This window comes from Eretmochelys imbricata, chromosome 8 (assembly GCF_965152235.1).
Source record: "Eretmochelys imbricata isolate rEreImb1 chromosome 8, rEreImb1.hap1, whole genome shotgun sequence".
NCBI lineage: Eukaryota > Metazoa > Chordata > Testudines > Cheloniidae > Eretmochelys > Eretmochelys imbricata.
Window position 1 is genome coordinate 18042818 of NC_135579.1, and position 20357 is coordinate 18063174.

The following is a 20357-nucleotide window of genomic DNA, read 5'->3' on the forward strand; positions in this document are numbered from 1 at the left end:
GCAAGATTTGACAAGAGCCTGAACTTGAGGGTAAGGAAGGACAATGAGGTGTTGAGGAAATGAAGCCCAGGTTACAGGGAGGACAATCCAGCATACATTCTTTTACACTGGGAGCTCGAGAAAATCTGAAGTATATGGACAGGATCTACTGTATCCCTCAAAGACAAAGCCTTAGAGAGACCGTGTGATGATACTGACAAAGTTAGGGAGGGCATGTTGATCACAAGTAAAAGGAGTGGCTAGTATAGGAGGCAATGCCTGCAGGTGGATTAAGAGCCATGGTAGTGATCAGCCAACCAGTTCTTTCCCACATGGGTAGCCCCAGAAGGTTTTTATATGCATATGCATTAACTTTAGAAACTAGACTGACTGTGAGCAAAACAAATAGTGAGCTACACCCACACCCCACTAGAAAGCCTCTATATCTAACTGAGCGGGTGCCATTGCCAATCCAATCTACAGTCACAATCCATACGGTATGACAATTCCAAACTCCTCCACTTCCTGGGGGTTGACTTTGTTCACAAAGAAAATAACAATGAGGTAATATCAAGATCCTCCCCAGGTTGAGCCTCTCCCGGAGTGCCTCCCTCCAGATTGCTCAACCCACTCCCTAGATCTTCTCTCCTAAGAGAGTCACTCTTGTCTCCCACATATCTAGGTGGGGTGATGAGTTGCCTGACTCAGCAAGTCAGCAGACCCTGCTTAACCCTTTTCTAGCAGGATCAACAGCTACTAACAAAGCCAAGGGTCTCACTCAAACATTGTCAGCCTGTTACACTAGATTGAGTATTTCTAGACATGGTTAATGGGTTTGATCCACATCTTGTGTTCATGAGGTGCTAAGAGCAGCGGTTCTCACCCGGGGGTCTGCAGCCCCCTGGGGGTCTGCAAGCCCTTTCAGGTGGGCTGTGGAGCCCTGCAGCTGAAACCCGGTGCCCCAAGCCCCAGCCCCGAAGCCAGGAGCAGCGTGGGGGCTGAAGCCAGGAGCCCCACCCCTGCTGAAGCTGGGAACTGCACTGGGAGCCCCCGCATGCATACACAGCCCCTAGCTACCCCTGCCTGCACCCTGAGCTACTCCCCTTTTCACACACAGCCCCTAACTACCCCCCTGCCTGCACTCAGTCCCTAGCTACCCTCTGCCTGAACCCTGAGCTACTCCCCTGCCTGCAAACAGCCCCTAGCTGTCCCTTCTCTGTACCCTGAGCAGTTTTCAGACTTTTTGAACTGAGTCCCCGCTTTGAGTTATATTTTTGGTTGCATCCCCCCACAGCCCAGGCAGACTGGGTGGCCTCCTGAGTGAGTCAGGGGGTGGAGGTGGCGCTCCCTCCCTGGACCCCACTGTGCAGAGCTGGCTTGAGCCCCACCAGCCCTTGCCCCCCCTCCCAAATAAAGGTAAAATTATGCCCTCTTCTCCAACCCCCGCTGGGCTCTGGTGTTTTTATAGCATGTTGAGGGGAGCCTCAGCAAGGAAAAAGTTGAGAACCCCTCCTAAGAGGACCACAGTCGTACACTCTTACTAGAGCTTTCTTCAGTACAGCATCACTAATGCTGTTCAGAAGAGAGGGGGAATTTCACCTGCTGACAGCAACCAAGAGAGCTGATTTCCAGAGTGTGAAGGGAACAGGCTGGTCTCAATACATGTCACTAAGAAGGTAACGAAACAGAGATGCCAGTGAAAAGTCTGATGACATTCCTCGGTGAATAAACTAGAGGACAGTTTTGATCCTTTGTTTCAGTCTGTTGACATTTAAAGCTGCATTGGCAGATACAGCCTGGCCTCATCTGACTATTTCTGCAATCAGATTAAAATTTACTCTCTTTGTTAAGTACATGTATAAAATAAGCTAGCCTCATGTGGGCTCTGCACAAACAAATATCTCTGTTTCTTTCAGATATTTCAGACCCTTTTTAGTCCAGATTTGAATTTAAAGTGAACTGATAGGTTCTTCAAACTACATCTACCAGGGCCTTTGCAGCCATGTACTAGCTAAGGGAGACTGACAGTCACTTTTGGCTCTGGACAATTTGATATACCTTGAAAGTTAAATCTTCAGTTAACAAATGTCCCTCCTGCTTAGGTGTATTTAGTTCTTAAAATAGATTGAAATCAGAGCAAGTGCTATGCTTAAATTATGCACATGAAACCAAGCACTGCATGTCATTGCCACACATGCACAAAACTTCATTTCAGTGAAGAACATAACAGCAGCATTTCCATGTTTGCTTTTTAAAAATTACTCCAGGCTGGAGAGATTGAGCTTGACATTTCAACATGAAGTCTCTGGTTATCTCTAGAATCATTCTTCAGAGGTTTTGTTGTGAGCGTTTTCTTCCCGATAGCACCAGTGATGTGCTAGGTAATCCATGGACAATAAGACAAGGTACCAACTCTGAAGAGCTTATGAACCTAAAGGCTTAGTTAGGTCCATTTAACAATGGATTACTTTGTGGGTGGGGGTGCCAAGCAGGTACAATGGGAGGCATTGTGTCTCAGGCAGTCACAATAACTCCCAGAGGTTCCCAGCACACTGGCCATGTGTGTAACATATGAGGGGGAAACGTGTGTCTTGTCTTTCTCTAAGTGCTTCCACAATTATGGATTGTGACCCCAGTCATCAATGGACGGGGTCATGAACTCCTCTGAACTGCTCTACAAAATGGCATCCTCCAGTGGCATGACCTTGCACGCAGCATACGTGCAAAGTCACGTTGCAGAGAGGTTGCCATTTTGCTCTACAGTCTGACCTTGAGGGCATCATACATGCACGATCATTTTGTAGGCCCATGTTGCTTTGTTGCTGTCTGCTGTCACAGAAATCAGTAAGTCCTAAATGGGGTCATGCAGGTAAAAAGTTTGGGAACAGCTAATGCCTGGTCAATGTAAAACATAAGACTATTGCTACCAGCTAATGGAGTAAGCCTTTTAGCTCAGTGGTGTCCAGACTTTTCCAGTCGTGCCCCCGCACCTTACCAGTAATGGAATCTGTCCATGCCCCCCATCTCCACTACTGCACAGTTGGCTCAGCAGAAGAGTTTGGGCTGAAGGCAGAGCTGGGGACTGAACTGAGGATGGGGGGAAGAGCTAGGGCCAGAGGTGAAGGTAGCCTGCGGGCAGAGAGGGAATGAGCGCAGAGCTGGACTAGGGGTGGAGCAGGGGGCAGAGTGGAGCTGTGGCCAGGGCTGGAACTGGGCCGGGGGCAGAGCAGGGGACAGACTAGAGCTGCAGATGGGGCCGGAGCTGAGCTGGGTGGTGCTCCCTCCAGCCCCGCTGTATGCCTCCCCTGCGTGCCCCACAGTTTGGGGACCACTGTTTTAGCTCAAGTGGTAGCAGCCTTGATCAAATTTCTGGGGTTTAAAATCCCACTAATGACCTGGGCCCCCACTGAGTCCTCTTTAATAGATGCCACATGCATTTCCTACTGAGACCGACTAGTGAAAGATGGTGGCAAGGCTGCATGTGCGTGGGACCCATCCACGGGTAGCATAGATATTTCTGGTTTCTCTCTATTTCAGGCCAGCTCTAGCAAAGGCAAGAATTACTGGGGACACCTGTGGCTGCAGCCATCTCATTCTAAACACCACAGTTGATTGTATTGGACTCGTCTGCTGTAATACAGTGAAACTGTTGCAAGGCAGCCAGGCTTTTCACATCATGTTTGCATTGATCAATTTAGATTAACAGGGCAACTTACTGCTCAGTTCTTCATTCAGATGGACTAAAACAGCAGTGCTTGGATCCAGGTTTAGGCTGAGTTGGGCAGAAGGGGTTCTGGAATTCCAGGCAGAACCAAGGCTAGATTGTGCATTGGATGGTGCCAAAATGAGTTTTTAATGCAATCTTGTGAATTGTCATAGGTTTGCAAGGACATAACTGAATATGGATTAGCGAAGTCATAGAGAGCTCCTGGCCAGGGGGACAAAGGGAGACACAAAGTAAAGGGCACTGAGGCCTCCAGAACCTTTTAAACTACAGGTCATAATTGTATAGGGGCTCAGCACAAGCACCTGCCACTGGAGCCAGTGACACCTGTGGGTACTCAGCACCTCTGACAAACGAAGCCTTGTATCTCTTGGGCTAACATAAGTCATTTAAGTTGCAAGTATAAGATTGTTTGGCCCTTACATCCTGAGAGAGAGAGAGAGAGAGAGAGAGAGAGACTGACTGTGCTCAGAAGATGAATATTAAAGCCACTTGTTTCTGGTTGTTTCAACAACAAACTCTAGTGACTGAAAAAACAGAGCTTGCGGAGTTTGGACTTTGTCAAAGAAATTAAGGCTACACAGGGTACTTTTGTTGCCTTTCCTATTGCACAGATGCACTTCAAGTACAACTAAGACAGGTGCATGCATTTTTACCATTAGCAGATATTACAGTACAAAATGAATTACTTAATTAGCATTAAACATTAATATTAATTGCTTCATGTTTCAAAATACTTTGAAGGTGTAAAGAGCTATGAAGGTATTACAGGAAGTTTTTCTTTTCCCGGCTCCTTTCTCTGTAGTAAGCAGCAATGATTACGTAACTATTCTTGAAGAACATTCTCTTCCCAAGTTCTAGGTCACTTTCTGATCTTTCTCTAATTAACTTGGAGTCTAATCTTTCTCTGGAATCATACCTCCCTCCCAGAATACTGCTGGGATTGACTGATTTCTGTACATGAACTGCTAGCCAAATCCTAAGCTTTGACATATCTTAGCTAGATTTGCAGTTGTGGAAACTTGTATTTCTCCACACACAGAAAGCAACCAAACACTTTCAGTCTGAACGTCAAACACAAGAACAAACATGAAATTGCAACAACGTGGGTGTGGGTGTGTTGCCTGTTATATGTTGGCTCAGTGCTGCCTCCCAACACCCATGGTACATTTAAAACCAGACCAGAGAAAGCACTAACAAATGTAGAGAGTAGGGAACAATCCTGCAGTGATAGGAGCTGGTTGATTAAAAAGGTCTTTTCCATCTACTATCACAAGTCCAGTCGACCCCCTCCTCTTGGCCACTCACCAGACTGCTGTGAGGGGACTCAGCCGCTAGCTCCCTTGTGTTTTAAGCCTCCAGAATCTGAACAAAGCCCTGGCTCTGGCCCTGTCTTGGGGACCTTTGGCACCCCCTTCTGAGAGTTGTAACCACACAGCCCACTGCTAGGTCCCTGGAGCCCTCAGACTCTCCTGGTAGCTTTAACACATCCTTCCCCAGAACTCCATGCGAAAGTGAGAGCCATCTGGCTTACCTCTTCAAGGGACAAGTGATAAGGTATAGCACATACAGACACTTTGCACAGGGTTTTACAACATTATTGCTATTTCTTTAATAGCACAAGTCTATACAAGGACAATAAAGGCTACACACACTTCCCAGCCCCAATTTCCTCACCTCTCTGGAGCATTCTTTGCACGGGGGTCAGAATCCTTTGGGGCTGTCCACCATCCTTCTGTTGCCGTGTATGGTTGTATTTGGCTCTTCTTCTCTGACCTTGGTCTGTCTCGTATCCCTCTCCAGCTCAAACTTCCTGTGTGTGCCCCAGCATCTTCCCCTTTCCAACCTCTCCAATTCCTCCCCTCCCTGTTGAGGGAATTTGGAGAGAACTGTGTTGCCCTAGAGAGCAGTAACTCTTCTGTTCTCCCCAGGTAAGGCCTACTGAGGTGTTGATAGTCCTTAACCATTGGCTATTGCCATGGTCTGGCAGGGCCAGAGACCCAGCCCCACACTAGCACATTTACACAGGGGAATTCAATGATACAGCCATTTTCATAGTAACAACTTAATAATCAACCAGAATTTCATACAGGTTCCCCAAACCATCGCACATATCAAGGGCCAAATTCTCCTCACACATTGGTCCTGATTCAGTCAAGCTCTACAGCATGGGTTTTAGTCACATTGAAATCCATGGGACTTAAGGCTATGCTTATGTACTTTGCTGATTTAGGACCACAGATCCCATTCCCTCCATGGGAGCCCTTGGGCCTCAAGATAGGAGGTGAGCTCAGAATATTTGCTTTGGAGCCACGGAAGCTTTCGGAAATGAAAGAACCAAGCTGGCCCTTTGGAAGCATTAGCTGTTGAGCTACGCTCTCAAGAGGGAGAGCGTTTTTTACAGCCACGCGGAGCTTCAGTTTTGACAGACTGTGCTGGTGAAGGATAGTGGGAGAGCAATTTTGTGAATCACTGAGGGAGCAGCTCAGCAGAATCTAAAAGGGAACACAAGTGTCAGATAAAAACATTGTTTAAAATAACAGTTTTGCCCTGATTTGGGGGCGATAGCCACTTTCAGTGGAGAACACCCCCCCTAAGCACTTTCCACAGGAAGCAATAATCAGCCTTAAGTCCCCACCCCCACCCCAGCGAGTGGTGATTCCTACGTTACAGATGGGGAACTAAACAACAGAGATGTTAAGTGAGGCACTTCAGGCCACACAGCCTGTCCCCAGCAACAGCCAGTAATAGGACTCCAAAATTCCTGACTTCCAGGCCTGTGATTGGCCCACTAGCCTGTGCTGCCTCTCCAATAAGATTATGATTATGATGATTTAATGTATATTGGTTATTATGTGAGAAGCAAGACAGGATCTTGGAGCAGGAACCAGGGACTTCAATTTTTTCCATTCATACTAGTAGAGTTTAGTTTAGTTTTGTTTTAATTTAGGGCTCATGAAGGTAAGGTGACTTAATAATAATACTTGACTCTTACATGGCACTTTTCATACATAGATCTCAAAGCGAGGTCAGGATCATTATGCTCATTTTACAGATGGGGAAACTGAGGAATGAGGAGGGAAGTGACTTGCCAAAGGTCATCCAGCAAACCAGTGGCAGAGCCAGGAATTAAATCCCAGTCTCCTAAATCCTGGTCCAGTGCCCTAGCCACCAGGACACTCTGTCACCCAGCCCTTGACTGCCCTAGGGACTGAAATCCACAATTTATCCATTGAATGGGCACAGCCTGAACAATAGCAGCGGAAGCTCCCCACTGCCCCCTTAACATGCCTTGCTCCTCACCTAGAAAGTCCACTTCTAGATAGTGATACAAATTATTCACTCCCTATGGACCATACAGTCCTTGGCCTCTCAGCCGATGGCAGCAGATCGCTTTTGAACAGTTCACGTCAACACATTTAACAGTAGTGAATGCCACTTTAATAAAAGGTCACGCTCCAAAAAGTACCTATAATGAATTAAGCACATTTGCCAGCTGCTTTACACATAATGTGCAGTTAGCCCCCCTACATAAAGTTGCAAAACCCAAAGAATGGAGAGAGTTAATCTAGGACTGCAGAGACAAGATAAAAGAGATGAAGAGGCATTTGCTGGTGCTATCTTTAGCATTAGCAGTTTCATTTAACTCTGGTCTGGACACTGGAGCCAAGGAGATGGGACGGCGGTTCCAGAACGTGGTCCTCAGAATATTTGTTCTACAGCACATGGGAGGTGACTACAGAACTCAGCTGGTTTTAAAGGGACCCTAAACATCTGGGGCTTTATTGCGGCAGGCGCTGTGTAATTGTGGGGATTAGAGGTTGTGGAGCCGCAATAGAACAGGGGAACCCCAGACCATGTACCAAGGGAGGTGCTTGTGACAACCTCCCTTAAGGGGAGGGAACAGCAATGCACCTTTCTTTTGCTCTTAATTCTGCTATCAACACAAAGGAGGAGGAATGGACCTTATCCATGCCTCTTCCATGCCCACTTCGAGGTTCCCCAGGGAAGCCCTAGAAGATGACATTTCCTGTGTCTGGGGAGCGTAAGGATGGCAGCTGTTCCCAGCCACTGGGAGGGGAGGGGCAGAAGAGACCAAGTGGTGGAGCCTTCTGAGATGGGTCCCCCCCCCTTCTTCGGAGTGCCACTTGGAACTGCCTGACCCACCAGCCTGGGCCCTCTTTACACTGTATTGCTGATGCAAGCCAGCCAAGCCCTCCCCCTCAAGCTTCAGACTGCACTTTACCAGCACACATACAGGTAGGGACACATCCCGGCTGCAGCTTTACACACAGATGCTGAGATCAGCTCTGCATGGGAAGGCTCAGCTAAGGAATTTCCCAGTACTCAAATGCATGCCCCCGCTCTAGAGAGTAGACCCAAATTTGCACCATCTTGCGCTGCACAGAGAATTGTACAGTGTAAACTCATGAAACTCGGCCCCTCTCTCAATGTGGAGAGAGGTATGCAACAGCTTTTTGCCCCCCAGTTATGAATTCCACACACTGGGTTTTAGACAAAACAAAACAAGTTTATTAACTACAAAAGATAGATTTTAAGTGATTACAAGGGATAGCAAACATATCAAAGCAGATTACCCAGCAAATAAAACAAAACACAATCTAAGATTAATATACTAAAGAAATTGGTTACAAGTAGCAAATTCTCATCCTAAATGATGTTTTAGGCAGATTGCAGAGACTTGCTTGCGGCTTAAAACTCCAAATATTCCTTTCACAAGCCAGACACCTTCTAGCCTGGGCTCAGTCCTCCCCACCCACCCCCAGCTCAGTCTCTTTGTTTCTCAGGTGTTTCCAGCAGCCTTCTTTCTTGGGCAGGGAGTTAGTGAAGAACAAATCACGATAATGTCACTCCCCTGCCTTAAATAGTTTTTGCATATGGCGGGAATCCTTTGTCTCCCAGGGTGGTTCCCACCCCTAGTTAGTGGAAAAATACTAGTATTTTCATGAAGTCCAGTACCAGGTGACTTTGTCACATGACCCTGCTGCCATAACTCAGAGGCTGTTTGCATGGTCCCCAGGAAGACTTCCCGATGGGAGATTAGTATCTTCAAAGACCTGTTGTTTTCCCTAATGGCACTTCCCAACTGGCCATCCAGACTGATTGCATTCTGTTTGGTGAGCATTCCCTAGGTGTAAAACACATTTGTAATAGATGCATAGGCAATATTCCTAATTTTTCAGGAACAAAAATGATACATGCATACAAATAGGATAACCATATTCAGTAAGTCATAACCTTTCCAATGATATCTCACATCACCCATCTTGCATAAAATATATCTTAGTTATGCCATAATCATATCATAACCATATCTCCATGAAGAATATGGGGCGTAATGCCACACCTTCTTGCACAGATCTTCCCAATACTGGCGCATCTGCATGTCTGGAAACAACCCAGCCTTTGTAATATGTATCCCAGGGTGGAACTTCCCCTGGGAGCTGATGGTGTTCTTTGCACCTTCTTCTGAAGCACCTTGGTACTGACCGCTAATGGAGACAGGACACCAAACTCAATGGATGACTAGTCTTATCCAATGTGTCAATTCCAACATTCCTAACTGATCAGACACTAAGCAGTTCAGATTTCTTTCAGCACGAATGACTGTGGAAAGGATGATAGAATGGGGTCTTTTGCAAGTGGAGGGGGGAATCTTTTTTCAAGTCCCTGCATCTCCCGCATGCCAAGTGAGTGCCCTAAACACTAGGCTATATAGTCTCTTTCTCTCTCTGGCCCAGTGACTGTTTAACTATTTATACAAAGTGGAAGAGCTCTATCAGGAGAGAGACCCACTTCAGAATAGCCAACAGCCAGGGCACTCGTCTGAAATATGGGAAACTGAAGTTCCAGTCCCTCCACTGAACCAGGCAGAGAAGGGACTTGAACCAGGCTCTCACCTATCCCTGGTGAAAGCTATAAGTATTGGGCTATTGGCTATTCTGAGAGTTCCTCTCCACAGCTCCCATGAGAAACTTCAAAAGATCTCAGGGTGAGACCCTGATGCAGAGTGGGAACAACTTTCAAAATCTCCAAAATTTTTGCATGGAAGGGAGAATTGTTTCCCACCCAGCTCCAATTTTTTTTTCTGGTCTTTAGACCTTGGCTGCAGCGCTCTGGGCCACCATGGTATGTTGTATCTATAATCCGCAATGGATCTTTGGGATATTTATGACTTATACTTTTTCAATCTTTGCCCTGGGGGAAACAGGATACCCCTGGAACCCTCTCTCAAGTTCAGAGTTCTCAGTGAATGATCTATATACTTCCACAGAGAATGGAGCTGCCATTATTTCAAGAGATATAACAATTGCAGTGAAGGTACCTGAGCATATTCCACTAGGAACTGCATAATTGCAAATAAAAATGTATTAAAGGAAACATATTTTATAAGATGCATAACCTGTGGAACCCACTGCTGCAAGATATTATTGAGGCAAACAATACTGTAGGATTCACAAAAGGATTAATACTTTATAAGAGTAAGAAGAACAACATCTGCAGTTACACTAGCTGGGGTAAACTTTATCGGCTATATCCACCCTCCTTCTTCACAGCATAATACCAACAACTAACTGGCTCAGGTTAGAAAGAAACTTCTCCCATAGGCATGCTATTGCGAAATTGTGTAGCATTAGGGTTTTCATAGAATATTACAGTTGGAAGAGACCTCAGGAAGTCACCTAGTCCAATCCCCTCCTCAAAGCAGGAGCAACAGCAATTAAATCAGGACCAACACCAACTAAATCCTGTACCTCTAAAGCATTTGGTTTCGGCCACCATTGCGAATTGGATACAAGACTGGACGGACTACTAGTCTGATACAGCATGGCAATTGCTGTATTCAATAGCAGCAAGATGCTGTATTACAATAGCACTGTTAAATAAATAATGTTTAGCAAGCCAAAACAAGGACATTCAATAAGGCTGCTGCTTCTAATGTCACTCTTCCCTCTGTGCTTAGAGATTGTAGAGGTCTTTTGGCAGTGCTCTTTATTGTAGGTAATACAACTTTTTACAACACTCAGGCACCTGGAATGAAATTCACCCCTATTCAGAGAGCCTACACACTACTTAAGTCAACTGGCCCTCACACGGGGTTATCTGTGGGTAGAATACAAGCCTTAACCCTTACTGCACTTCCAACTTTTTAGTTTGTTTTGCACTTCAACTAGAAGCATATGGTACAAACTACAGCAAATATAAGTGAAACCCAAATTCCACCAGTGTTATGTGGAGTGTAGTAGGACAGTACGCTATCTAATAAAGCTGCTCACCCAAGGTATTTCCACCAGCCTGGAACACAAGCCTCCCACCTCATTTTCTGAGCTGATGCAGAAGCTAGTTGCACCAAGAGCTGCACGCCTGGAACTGCTACACAGCAAGAAGCAGCCTTTGGCTTATCTGTACTCGTCTTCTTCCAGGAAAAAATCTGCAAGGTTGCTTTCAAACTGTAGCTCTCAGGCTCAGGGCAGTGAGGCCAGTGATAGCTCTGAATTTAATTCAACCATCCAAACAATCCATTGCACTGTGTATTAAATTGAATTTTTTGAGTGGATAAAATATGATTCAGGCCAGTAAAGTGGATATTTTAAGTGAACTCTAGTTTTACTTAGGAGACTGTTGCAGGGGACAATGTGGGAAGATTCCCTCATCTCCTCTGATTTCAGTAAATTTCTCCCTCCAACCCAGATTGAACAGTTAAGAAGCAATAATAATTATTATTATTATTAATAAAGTGCCCCCTCCTAAAATGCTGAGAAGACAAAATATAATCTAAAGCCAGCAGTTACATCATAGTGCATAGGATACTGAATAAAAAACTAACTAATAAAAAGCTAAATGATGTGGGTTTATTAATATGAAAACATTATGAGAGGATCACAAACTCACAGGAGACAGTTAAGCCCCACAAGGTCAGAGAAAGCAATTGCTCATTTCATCAAATTCCTAAATATTGAACTTGATGTGTTAGCTGCACTGGTGTCAGGAGTTCTCCTTTTGGGCTTGTCCTCACTAGACGTCAATTTAGGATGCAAATGCGAGGAGTCATGTTAGCTTAAACAATGATGACCAGAACTTTGTGTCAGTAGGTCATGAGTAAAAGCTAATGTTTGTTTCTTATCCTGCAGGTTCCCCGGGCCAGAGCCCTGTACAGCTACAGAGGACAAAACCCTGGTGAACTGAGGTTCAATAAAGGGGACATCATCATATTGCACCGACAGCTGGATGAAAAATGGTACTTGGGAGAGATCAATGGGGTCAGTGGGGTTTTCCCAAGCAGCACAGTGCAGGTTATCAAACAACTTCCACTACCACCACCCCTGTGCAAAGCACTTTACAACTTTGATCTGAGAGAGAGAGATAAAAAAGAAAATAAGGACTGCCTGACATTTCATAAGGTAAGGTTGCCTGTCTGCCAGTCAGGGGCCGGTATTTGAACAGCTGGGTAGTTTCTCAACCCTAGGTCCTGTTGTCAGCACCATAGAACCTTGCAGGTCTACAGCACCTTTCATCTAAAGATCTTAAAGCACTATACAAACAAGAATTAAACTTCCCAAAATCTCAATGGGATAAATATCATCCCCATTTTGCACATAGATAAACCAAGATGGTGAGGTTGAGGGTGGGGTTTTCAGAAGTCCTCAGTGTTAACCCAACTCTAACCTAGCATTGAAGTCAATGGTTGAAAGTCCCACCTAAGTGACGTCGCCAAGGACACACACTGATATTTAGAAAATGAGTGGAAATTTGACAGAGGTGAAAACAGAACCTGGAAGCCTGATGTTCAGTCCCTTGCTTTAACTTCTCCACAATGCTCCTTTAGTCAATTAGCTAATAACTGATTAGCTGCATTATTCCCTAAACTATGGGAGGGTTTTCCTTGAAAGATGCTTAGTTATATAATAAAAATGGCTTAATAGTCAGGGGACAGAGATCATCTATGCACCTTCAACATATTCAGCCATTCCTTTAGGAACATACATTAGTGAAGCAACACCTGCATGCTTCTACAGACATTTGCCATCTGTCCTGGTATTCTACTGAAATTATAGGACTTGCATTTATTCTTTTTACAGTAGATACTTTTCAAGGTAAGTGTGCTTCACAGCAATGTCAACACTTCCTAGTATTTCAAAATTAAGTGGAGTATATTGAATCTAGCTGAGAAACCAACACCTAGGGGCTCTGATGTCCTAACAGAAAAGTCACCTGTTTTTCTTTTCATTCGGCAACTCAGCCCCTAGTGCTGTTGCTAATCAGCAAAAACAAGCAGTTCTCTAGAGGGGATTAAGGAGAAAGTTAAGAGGCTTGATAGATAGGGCTGGGTGAGGGGAAGGCTGGGGGAAAGAAAGTTCAAATATCCAAAACCAGCTGTTATCTCAAACTGGGATGGGGCGGAACCAGAGGAGAAAGTAAGTTTCACTGAAGCATCTGCTGCTGCTCACTTTGCATTGTCACTTTAAAGTGTGGTTTCTAATATTGCTAACAATAACACAGGGGACATGGGGAGCCAACAATATTTTTTAACTGCAGATGCTTTCCTCTCTTTCATGCCGTCTGGTTTTGTTTTCTTTTTTGCTTTATTTGTCTTTGTTTCACTGCTTACTCATTCTATTTATTTGCTTTTGAAGACAGCCCTCATTTCCACGCCTACAGTTCAGTTAGCACACAGAGCGTTATCGTACATATAAAACAGGCAGATGCTTCTTCGAGGAGGGGACAACACACTCACTCACTCACATCCCCGTGTCTTGCAATGTTAGTCAGACAGTTCTCATTGTATGTTCTCACTTAAGGACCCCAGCTGCTGCAGTGATTTCCTTTAATATCACCCATCAGGCTGCACGAGGTCGCTGAAGCTCCCTCTGTGCACCCAACCACAGCAGGAGGATTCAAAGCTCAGCATACCCCACATAACCTCCTCTCTGCTGCTCTTTTCCCCTCTTGAGGTTATTTGAACCCCAGTGGGTGCTAGTAGTCAGCAGAACCCAGGCACTACCATTGTGACAAGACTCATATGGGTGATGCAAGAAAGGAGAGGTTCTGTGTACCCATGCAGAGTGAACCACAATCTGGCCCTGGATGTTTATGCAGTGATCTGAGAGTCACAGTCCAGATGACAAGTGCTATGAAAGTGCAATGTATTATTATTAAAAAAAAATCTGGAAAGGGAGCCTGATTCTCCCCTCTCCTTCGTCTTGTGGAGTCATTTACACCTGTGCAAAAGGAAAGCAAAGTTCTACCAAACTGTAATGGAATCCTCATCTACCCACTTTGCATAGATGCAAGTGATGCAAGCCAGAGGGGAATTAGGCCAAGACCATTCTGCTCTCAATTGGAATTAGAGTAAAATGTGATTGATTCTCAAAAACTTCAAATTAATTCAAAGGGAAAAAAACCCTGCATTTTTGGACCTTTTCTCCCTGCAGGTATTTTCAGTTGATCAAATACAAATATATTAAAAATGAGTAACATTTCATTTCTGCTGGGTTGCACAGAAAATGGATCTTTCCAAAGGATTTTTAGCCACAAGTCGATAGAAAACTAGTTTTGCTGCAGAGTATTTGAAGTACTGCAGGTCCAATAATATTAGGGTATTTCAACTCTTGAAATATTCGTTTATATAGGAGTTTCTTGGCAGTACAGTTCCAATTGCCTGGAAACTTATAATGGTTTATATTTGGTACATATCTGAAATGCCATTTTCATTATTTTATTCGTGCATGATAATTAAAGAAGAATTTCCACATGAAGGAAGTATTTTAAAAAGTCATAAACTCACTTGCTTTTCACACATTTTCCATTATTTTTTGTTAAATTCCGTTGTTTTAAGTTAAACACACGCTGAGCATAGAGCTGAATACAGATGGACTTAAACATGTACTTAAGACTAAGCACGTGCCAAAGAGCTTTGCTGAAGACATGTGTTCTCTACAATGGACATACCTCAGAGGCTGCTTAATGATTTTGTTTTGCAGCAATTACGGGTCAAACCCATCTTTACATGTACTATCTGTCTATCCCAGACGGGACGGTTGGTAACAATATACTTCTGCATTTCAGGGCGATATCATCACAGTGATTAGCAGAGTTGATGAGAACTGGGCAGAGGGAAAGTTAGGTGATAAAATAGGGATCTTCCCCATCTTGTTTGTGGAGGTAAGTGCAGCACATTCAAAAACACTTATTCAATCCATTACCACAGGGAAGCAGTCAACATCTGTATTCACTCCCACCATACTGAATGATGCTCCTCATGTGATCCATGATCCTGGAGGGTATTCTCTGGTTTCTGTTACATCTCATTTAAGTGAAGAATGGTGGTTGGAAGCTAAGGAGATACTCTCAAACACTGCCCTGTCAACGTATCTCACGTCCTAACTGGAGGGACCGCAATTACCAGTGAAGGGGTAATTCAGTCTTCATGGCCTATTCAGTTCTTGGCATTTTGCTGACACTATGAATAAGGGTGAGGGTCACAAGATGGGGTTTATGATGTTAATAATTAGAAATAGTTGCAAAATGTACATTGAAATTCTGTTTTAGTGGGGGGAGGGAGAACTCTTTCAACCAAACTGAACACTTTCATGGGAAAAAAAATTCATTTTTTGATCAAAAATTTTTAAAAGTGAAAATTCTCAAAATTATTCATCCAAGTTCCATTTTGTTTTGTGTTGTTTATTGGGGGGAGGGGCATTTTCTTTCACATTCACTGCCCCTCTCGTCATCATTTCCAGTGTGGAAAAATGAAAGAGGGTTGTTTTTCCCCATCAAAATGATATTTTTCAAATGTTTTTCAAAATTTTATTTCAAACATATTTTTGGCAAAAAAAAAAAATCCAAAAAATGTCATGGAAAATGTTCATTCCTTGCTAATTTTTTGACAGACTAGACTTGTCTTTTTTGATCAGCTCTATTAATACATTTCCACTAGGAACTGTAATGAGATCAACCAACTGATTTTCCATAAAGCACAAAACATCTATCAGATAGTAACAGCCTTAAGTCACTACCAGCCTGCCCCAAATTCAAAGCAGAGATTTAGAGAGAGAGATTTATTGCATTATCAATCTCCTTGGCCATCTAGTCCTTCCCCAGCCGCAACATTTCTTGTTTAATACTGAATTGGTCATTAATGATCTCCCTAAAGTTTAGCTTGGGCTATAAACTGTAAATGGCACACCAAATACCTAGACACAAATGGAGATATTATTAAATTAAGTACAGAAAACATTTGTTACTTATTCCACAATTACTTTATAGACAGACACTAGTAAAAATATTACTTGAAGTTCAAACAGATCTTGTAAAATGTCTCTTCTTTTCATGAAATAATTTTGACTCAAGTAATTTTTTACTTAATCTGGCATTAGCTGGAATAAATTAATTATGGCCACTGGGGAATTAGAAATTAATTATGGGAAGGGAAAACCTGGGGCTAGTTTGAGAGATACAGGACTTCTTTTGGCTTTGGCTTTACAGACAATGATCAGATCCATGTTCCACTTTAACCAAATACCTAGTGTTAGGGGAATTCAGATAAATGGTTTTGGTTTTAGACTCATCTCTAATCACTTACAGAAATTACAATATTATATATAACACTTATTTCTGTAAGTACTTGGAGAGGAGTCTAATATATCACACACACACACTACCTGTTCTTAAACCTGGGATTGAGGAGGAGACAATACAAAAACAACCTTTGCTTTTACATGATGATACTGGTAAGGGCAATGACCTGTTCCACGCTAGGTGGATTATTTTTCATCCAAGGCATTAGGCATAATGTTTCGAGTGAGTGGGAGAGAATCTCAAAGATTTGCAAGTCTTTAATGTCAGCCGTAAATCAGGGTTAATTTCTTTGGGAGCCATTGTGGGAAGAAACATTGCCACCAAATGCCCTTTGCTATTAATATTGAGGTACTCAGCAGGTTCAAAGACATCCTGTTGAAATTCAGGCTATTACTACAGTTTATGGTGGCAGAACTTACGTTGCTCAGGGGTGTGAATGAACCACCCCCTGAGTGACATAAATCACACTGACATAAGTGCCGGTGTGGACAGGGCGATGCTGGTGGGAGAGCTTTTCCCACCAACATCGCTTCTGCTGCTCCTTGTGGTGGTTTTATTAGGCCAGTGAGAGGGCTCTTTCCCGTCGGCACACAGCATCTTCGCTGGGGCAACGGCCCCGCTGCAGCACCGTATGTATGGACATGCCCTTAGTCTCTATGCAAACTGAGGGTCTGACTCTGCTCCCCTTAAAATCAATGGTAAAAATCCCACATCTTTCAGTGGGAGCAGGATCAAGCTGTGAATGTTTTGGTCTAAACCAGGGGTGGGCAAACTTTTTGGCCCGAGAGCCACATCTGGGTGGAGAAATTGCATGCAGGGCTGGGGCAAGGAGTTGAGGTGTGAGAGTGGGTGCAGTGTGCAGGAAGGGGCTCAGGGCAAGGAGTCGGGGCAGAGGAGGTGTGCAGGGTGTACGAGGGGGCTCAGGGAAGGGGATTAGGGTGCAGGAGGGGGTGCAGAATGTGGGAGGAGGCTCAGGGCAGGGGTGCAGGGAGGAGTGCGGGAGGGGGCTCAGGGCAGGGAGTTGGGGTACAGGAGGGGTTCTGGGTGCAGCAGGGGGCTCAGGACAGGGGGTTGGGGTGCAGGAGGGGTATGGCAGGGGGTTGGGGTGCAGGCAGGGTGCTCAGGGCAGGGAGTTGGGGGACAGGGGACAGGAGGGGTTCGGGGTGCAGGCTCTGACCCAGCACCACTTACCTGGAGTGGCTCCAGGGTGGCAACAGCGCGCACCAGGACCAGGGCAAGCTCCCTGCCAAAGCCCTGAGGGGCCGGATCCAGCCCACGGGCCATAGTTTGCCCACCCCTACTCTAAATTGATCTAACTGAATAGAGGCAACACAGCTTATAAAGCTAACATCAGTATGGACTTCTCCATATGAACGCCTTCATGTCAGTTGGAGAGACTTGACCCCCTGCTGTGAAATGCATCCAATCTTGCCAACACAAAGCAATTAAGAAAGATGTGCCCATTTGTCCATTGTAATTTGGCGTTCCATTTATCATACTGTGTACTGGAGCTGAGTGGAAGAAACTAGCTGAGATGCATGCTTCTTCATCTCTGTGAGTCTCCAGTTTTGACAGGAAAGGAAGCCAAACCTTTCTGTGAGACTTCAACTGGAGAGAGAACCAGACATACAAGCTTAATCAGATGGTGTCTCAGTGACAGACTTCTTCCAATCCATTTTAATTTGGTGGTCAGCTTTGTGTTAGTAATTATGCCTCTGGGATTTGTCACTGAAAATATAACAAAGCTGAGCCACTCAATTGCAAAGATTAACCATAATGCCATCTGAAGCCCAAACTCAGCTAGGCTCCTTGTTAGGATGAGGTATAAAATGTGGGTCTATGCTCACTGGGTTTGGGGTCTATGCAAAGCTTAACTTCTGAGATGGTGCCATAAAACTTCTCTTCTTTCTGTCCCAGCCAAACATGACTGCAAGACAACTCCTACAGACAAAGAAAAGCCACCGATCCCCCTCATTTAAATATTCATCACCTTTAAGAACAGCCTCTCCCAGAGCGAAAGGCACAGAGTCACCAACCTTCCGCAAGGTGTCAGAATCTAGAAGGAAGAGCCTGAGACCATTCTCTATCACGAGTGCCTTGAATTCACTCAACAGGATGGTCCACTCACCCACAGAGCGGCAAACACTGGAAATCAGCTCACCAGTGCTCATCAGCTCCAGTAATCCTACTGTGGCAACCCAGAGCAGCGAGAAAGTGGAATTCCCATATGGCCCCCCCGTCCAGGTAAATGAAAACCATTCATGTTGCTGATTGTTGAGCACACACATTGTTGGCTCTGCAAACAATAGGCTGAAAAGTAACTTCTAGGTGGAAACATTTTTCACTATGCAGATAGCAACCTGAAAGGCCAAAGCTCAAATTAGCATTAAACAGCTCTTTTAGCTTTTTAAACATTTATATCTACAATGGTTTAAACTCTTTTCCACGGCTTAGTGCAGCTTTCTGTAAATACGACAGGAAGATGATAAAGGTAAAAGACTCCTTTTAAGGATTGCATGTTAAAAAAACGGGAGAGAAGGGAGATGGAATGCCAGTGCTAGAGACGCCTACAAGCCATTGTGTCATCCATGAAGTCAGGGACTTCTTCCCCCCTTTGGAAATGGAAAGCTCTGCCTCTTGAGTCACAGGTGCCAATGTGACTCATAAAAGGGGAGATTAAATGATCAGAATGACGACATTGTTTTGGTAAGCTGCGGGGGTTGGAGACTGAGAAGAAAGAGGGTTTTCTTAAAAAATAAAAGACTTTCCAGTTTGGAAAGTCCGGCATGGGATGTGCATTCCTTGGCCAATTAACTGAGCCTCAGTTTATTTGCAGAGAAATGTGCACCACATAAACTATGCATGTGTGGGCATGCACACACACACACAATTGTGGGTTTCCTTTATGTGAAGGAATAGTCCAAACAGACAGAAACGAACAATATCAACAAAATAGAAGGTAAAATTAAAAACACGGATGGGCCAAGTTCAAAGGTGCCACCTCACTGATGCTTCTAGTCCCCCACACAGCCTCAGGTTGTAAATACTGGTACATGTTTGCCTAAGTGTTGCTGATGCCCCATTTAAGACCCTGTTTCCTGCACTCACTGTGCTGCCTGGACTCCTAGGGTGATATTCTGGCTCCATTGACGTCACTGGAAGTTTTGCCATTGACTTCAATGGGGCCAGGATTTTTCCCCTAATGACTTCAGTGTGAGGTTAGCCCCTGTGAGGAAGGACCTGCAAAGTCAGATCGCAAGTTATCATGTTTAACGAGGAGTTGATGGATGGATCTAGACTATTCTCAGTGGCAGCGGATGACAGGACAAGGAGTAATGGTCTCAAGTTGCAGTGGCGGAGATTTAGGTTGGATATTAGGAAAAACTTTTTCACTAGGAGGGTGGTGAAACACTGGAATGCGTTACCTAGGGAGGTGGTGGAATCTCCTTCCTTAGAAGTTTTTAAGGTCAGGCTTGACAAAGCCCTGGCTGGGATGATTTAATTGGGGATCGGTCCTGCTTTGAGCAGGGGTTGGACTAGATGACCTCCTGAGGTCCCTTCCAACCCTGATAGTCTATGATTCTATGAAGTCCAGTTAGGTTAATGAAAAAGCAGCAATTCCTTAGGGATCTTTTTGATGGCAGTTGTTTTAATGGGCTTCTCTCCTGTCTTTTTGCTTGAATGTCAAATGTATGTAAACCTGTGGGGATGTATTTATTTATTTAAATATCTCTGTCACCTTTCCAGAGTTCTAGGAACCTCCTGGCATCTAGGGCTATTTCTACACAGGAGTAAAAAACCCATGGCTGGCCTCAGTTAGCTGACTTGGGGTCATAAGGCTCAGGCTCCAGGGCTGAAAAAGCGCTATGTAGACACTCAGGCAGCAGCCCAAGCTTTCAGATCTTGTGAAGCGGGAGGGTCCCAGAGCTCAGATTCCAGTCCAAGCCGGAGAACACCTACACAACGATTTTTAGCCCTGCAGCCCAAGCCCCACAAGCCCAAGTCAGCTGACCCAGGCCAGCCATGGCCATGTACACATATTCTAAAGCACTCC

The 20357-nt window shown here is 44.6% G+C and overlaps 1 protein-coding gene across 1 annotated transcript in view; it reads left to right on the forward strand.

Moving 5' to 3' along the window:
- SH3RF2 (SH3 domain containing ring finger 2) overlaps positions 1 to 20357 on the forward strand; it is a 69729-nt gene that overhangs the window by 22081 nt on the left and 27291 nt on the right. The window contains exons 2-4 of the mRNA XM_077824710.1: positions 11857 to 12126; positions 14792 to 14887; positions 18221 to 18547. Of these exons, the coding sequence (XP_077680836.1) occupies positions 11857 to 12126; positions 14792 to 14887; positions 18221 to 18547 (693 nt within the window). The remainder of the gene's footprint in view (positions 1 to 11856; positions 12127 to 14791; positions 14888 to 18220; positions 18548 to 20357) is intronic.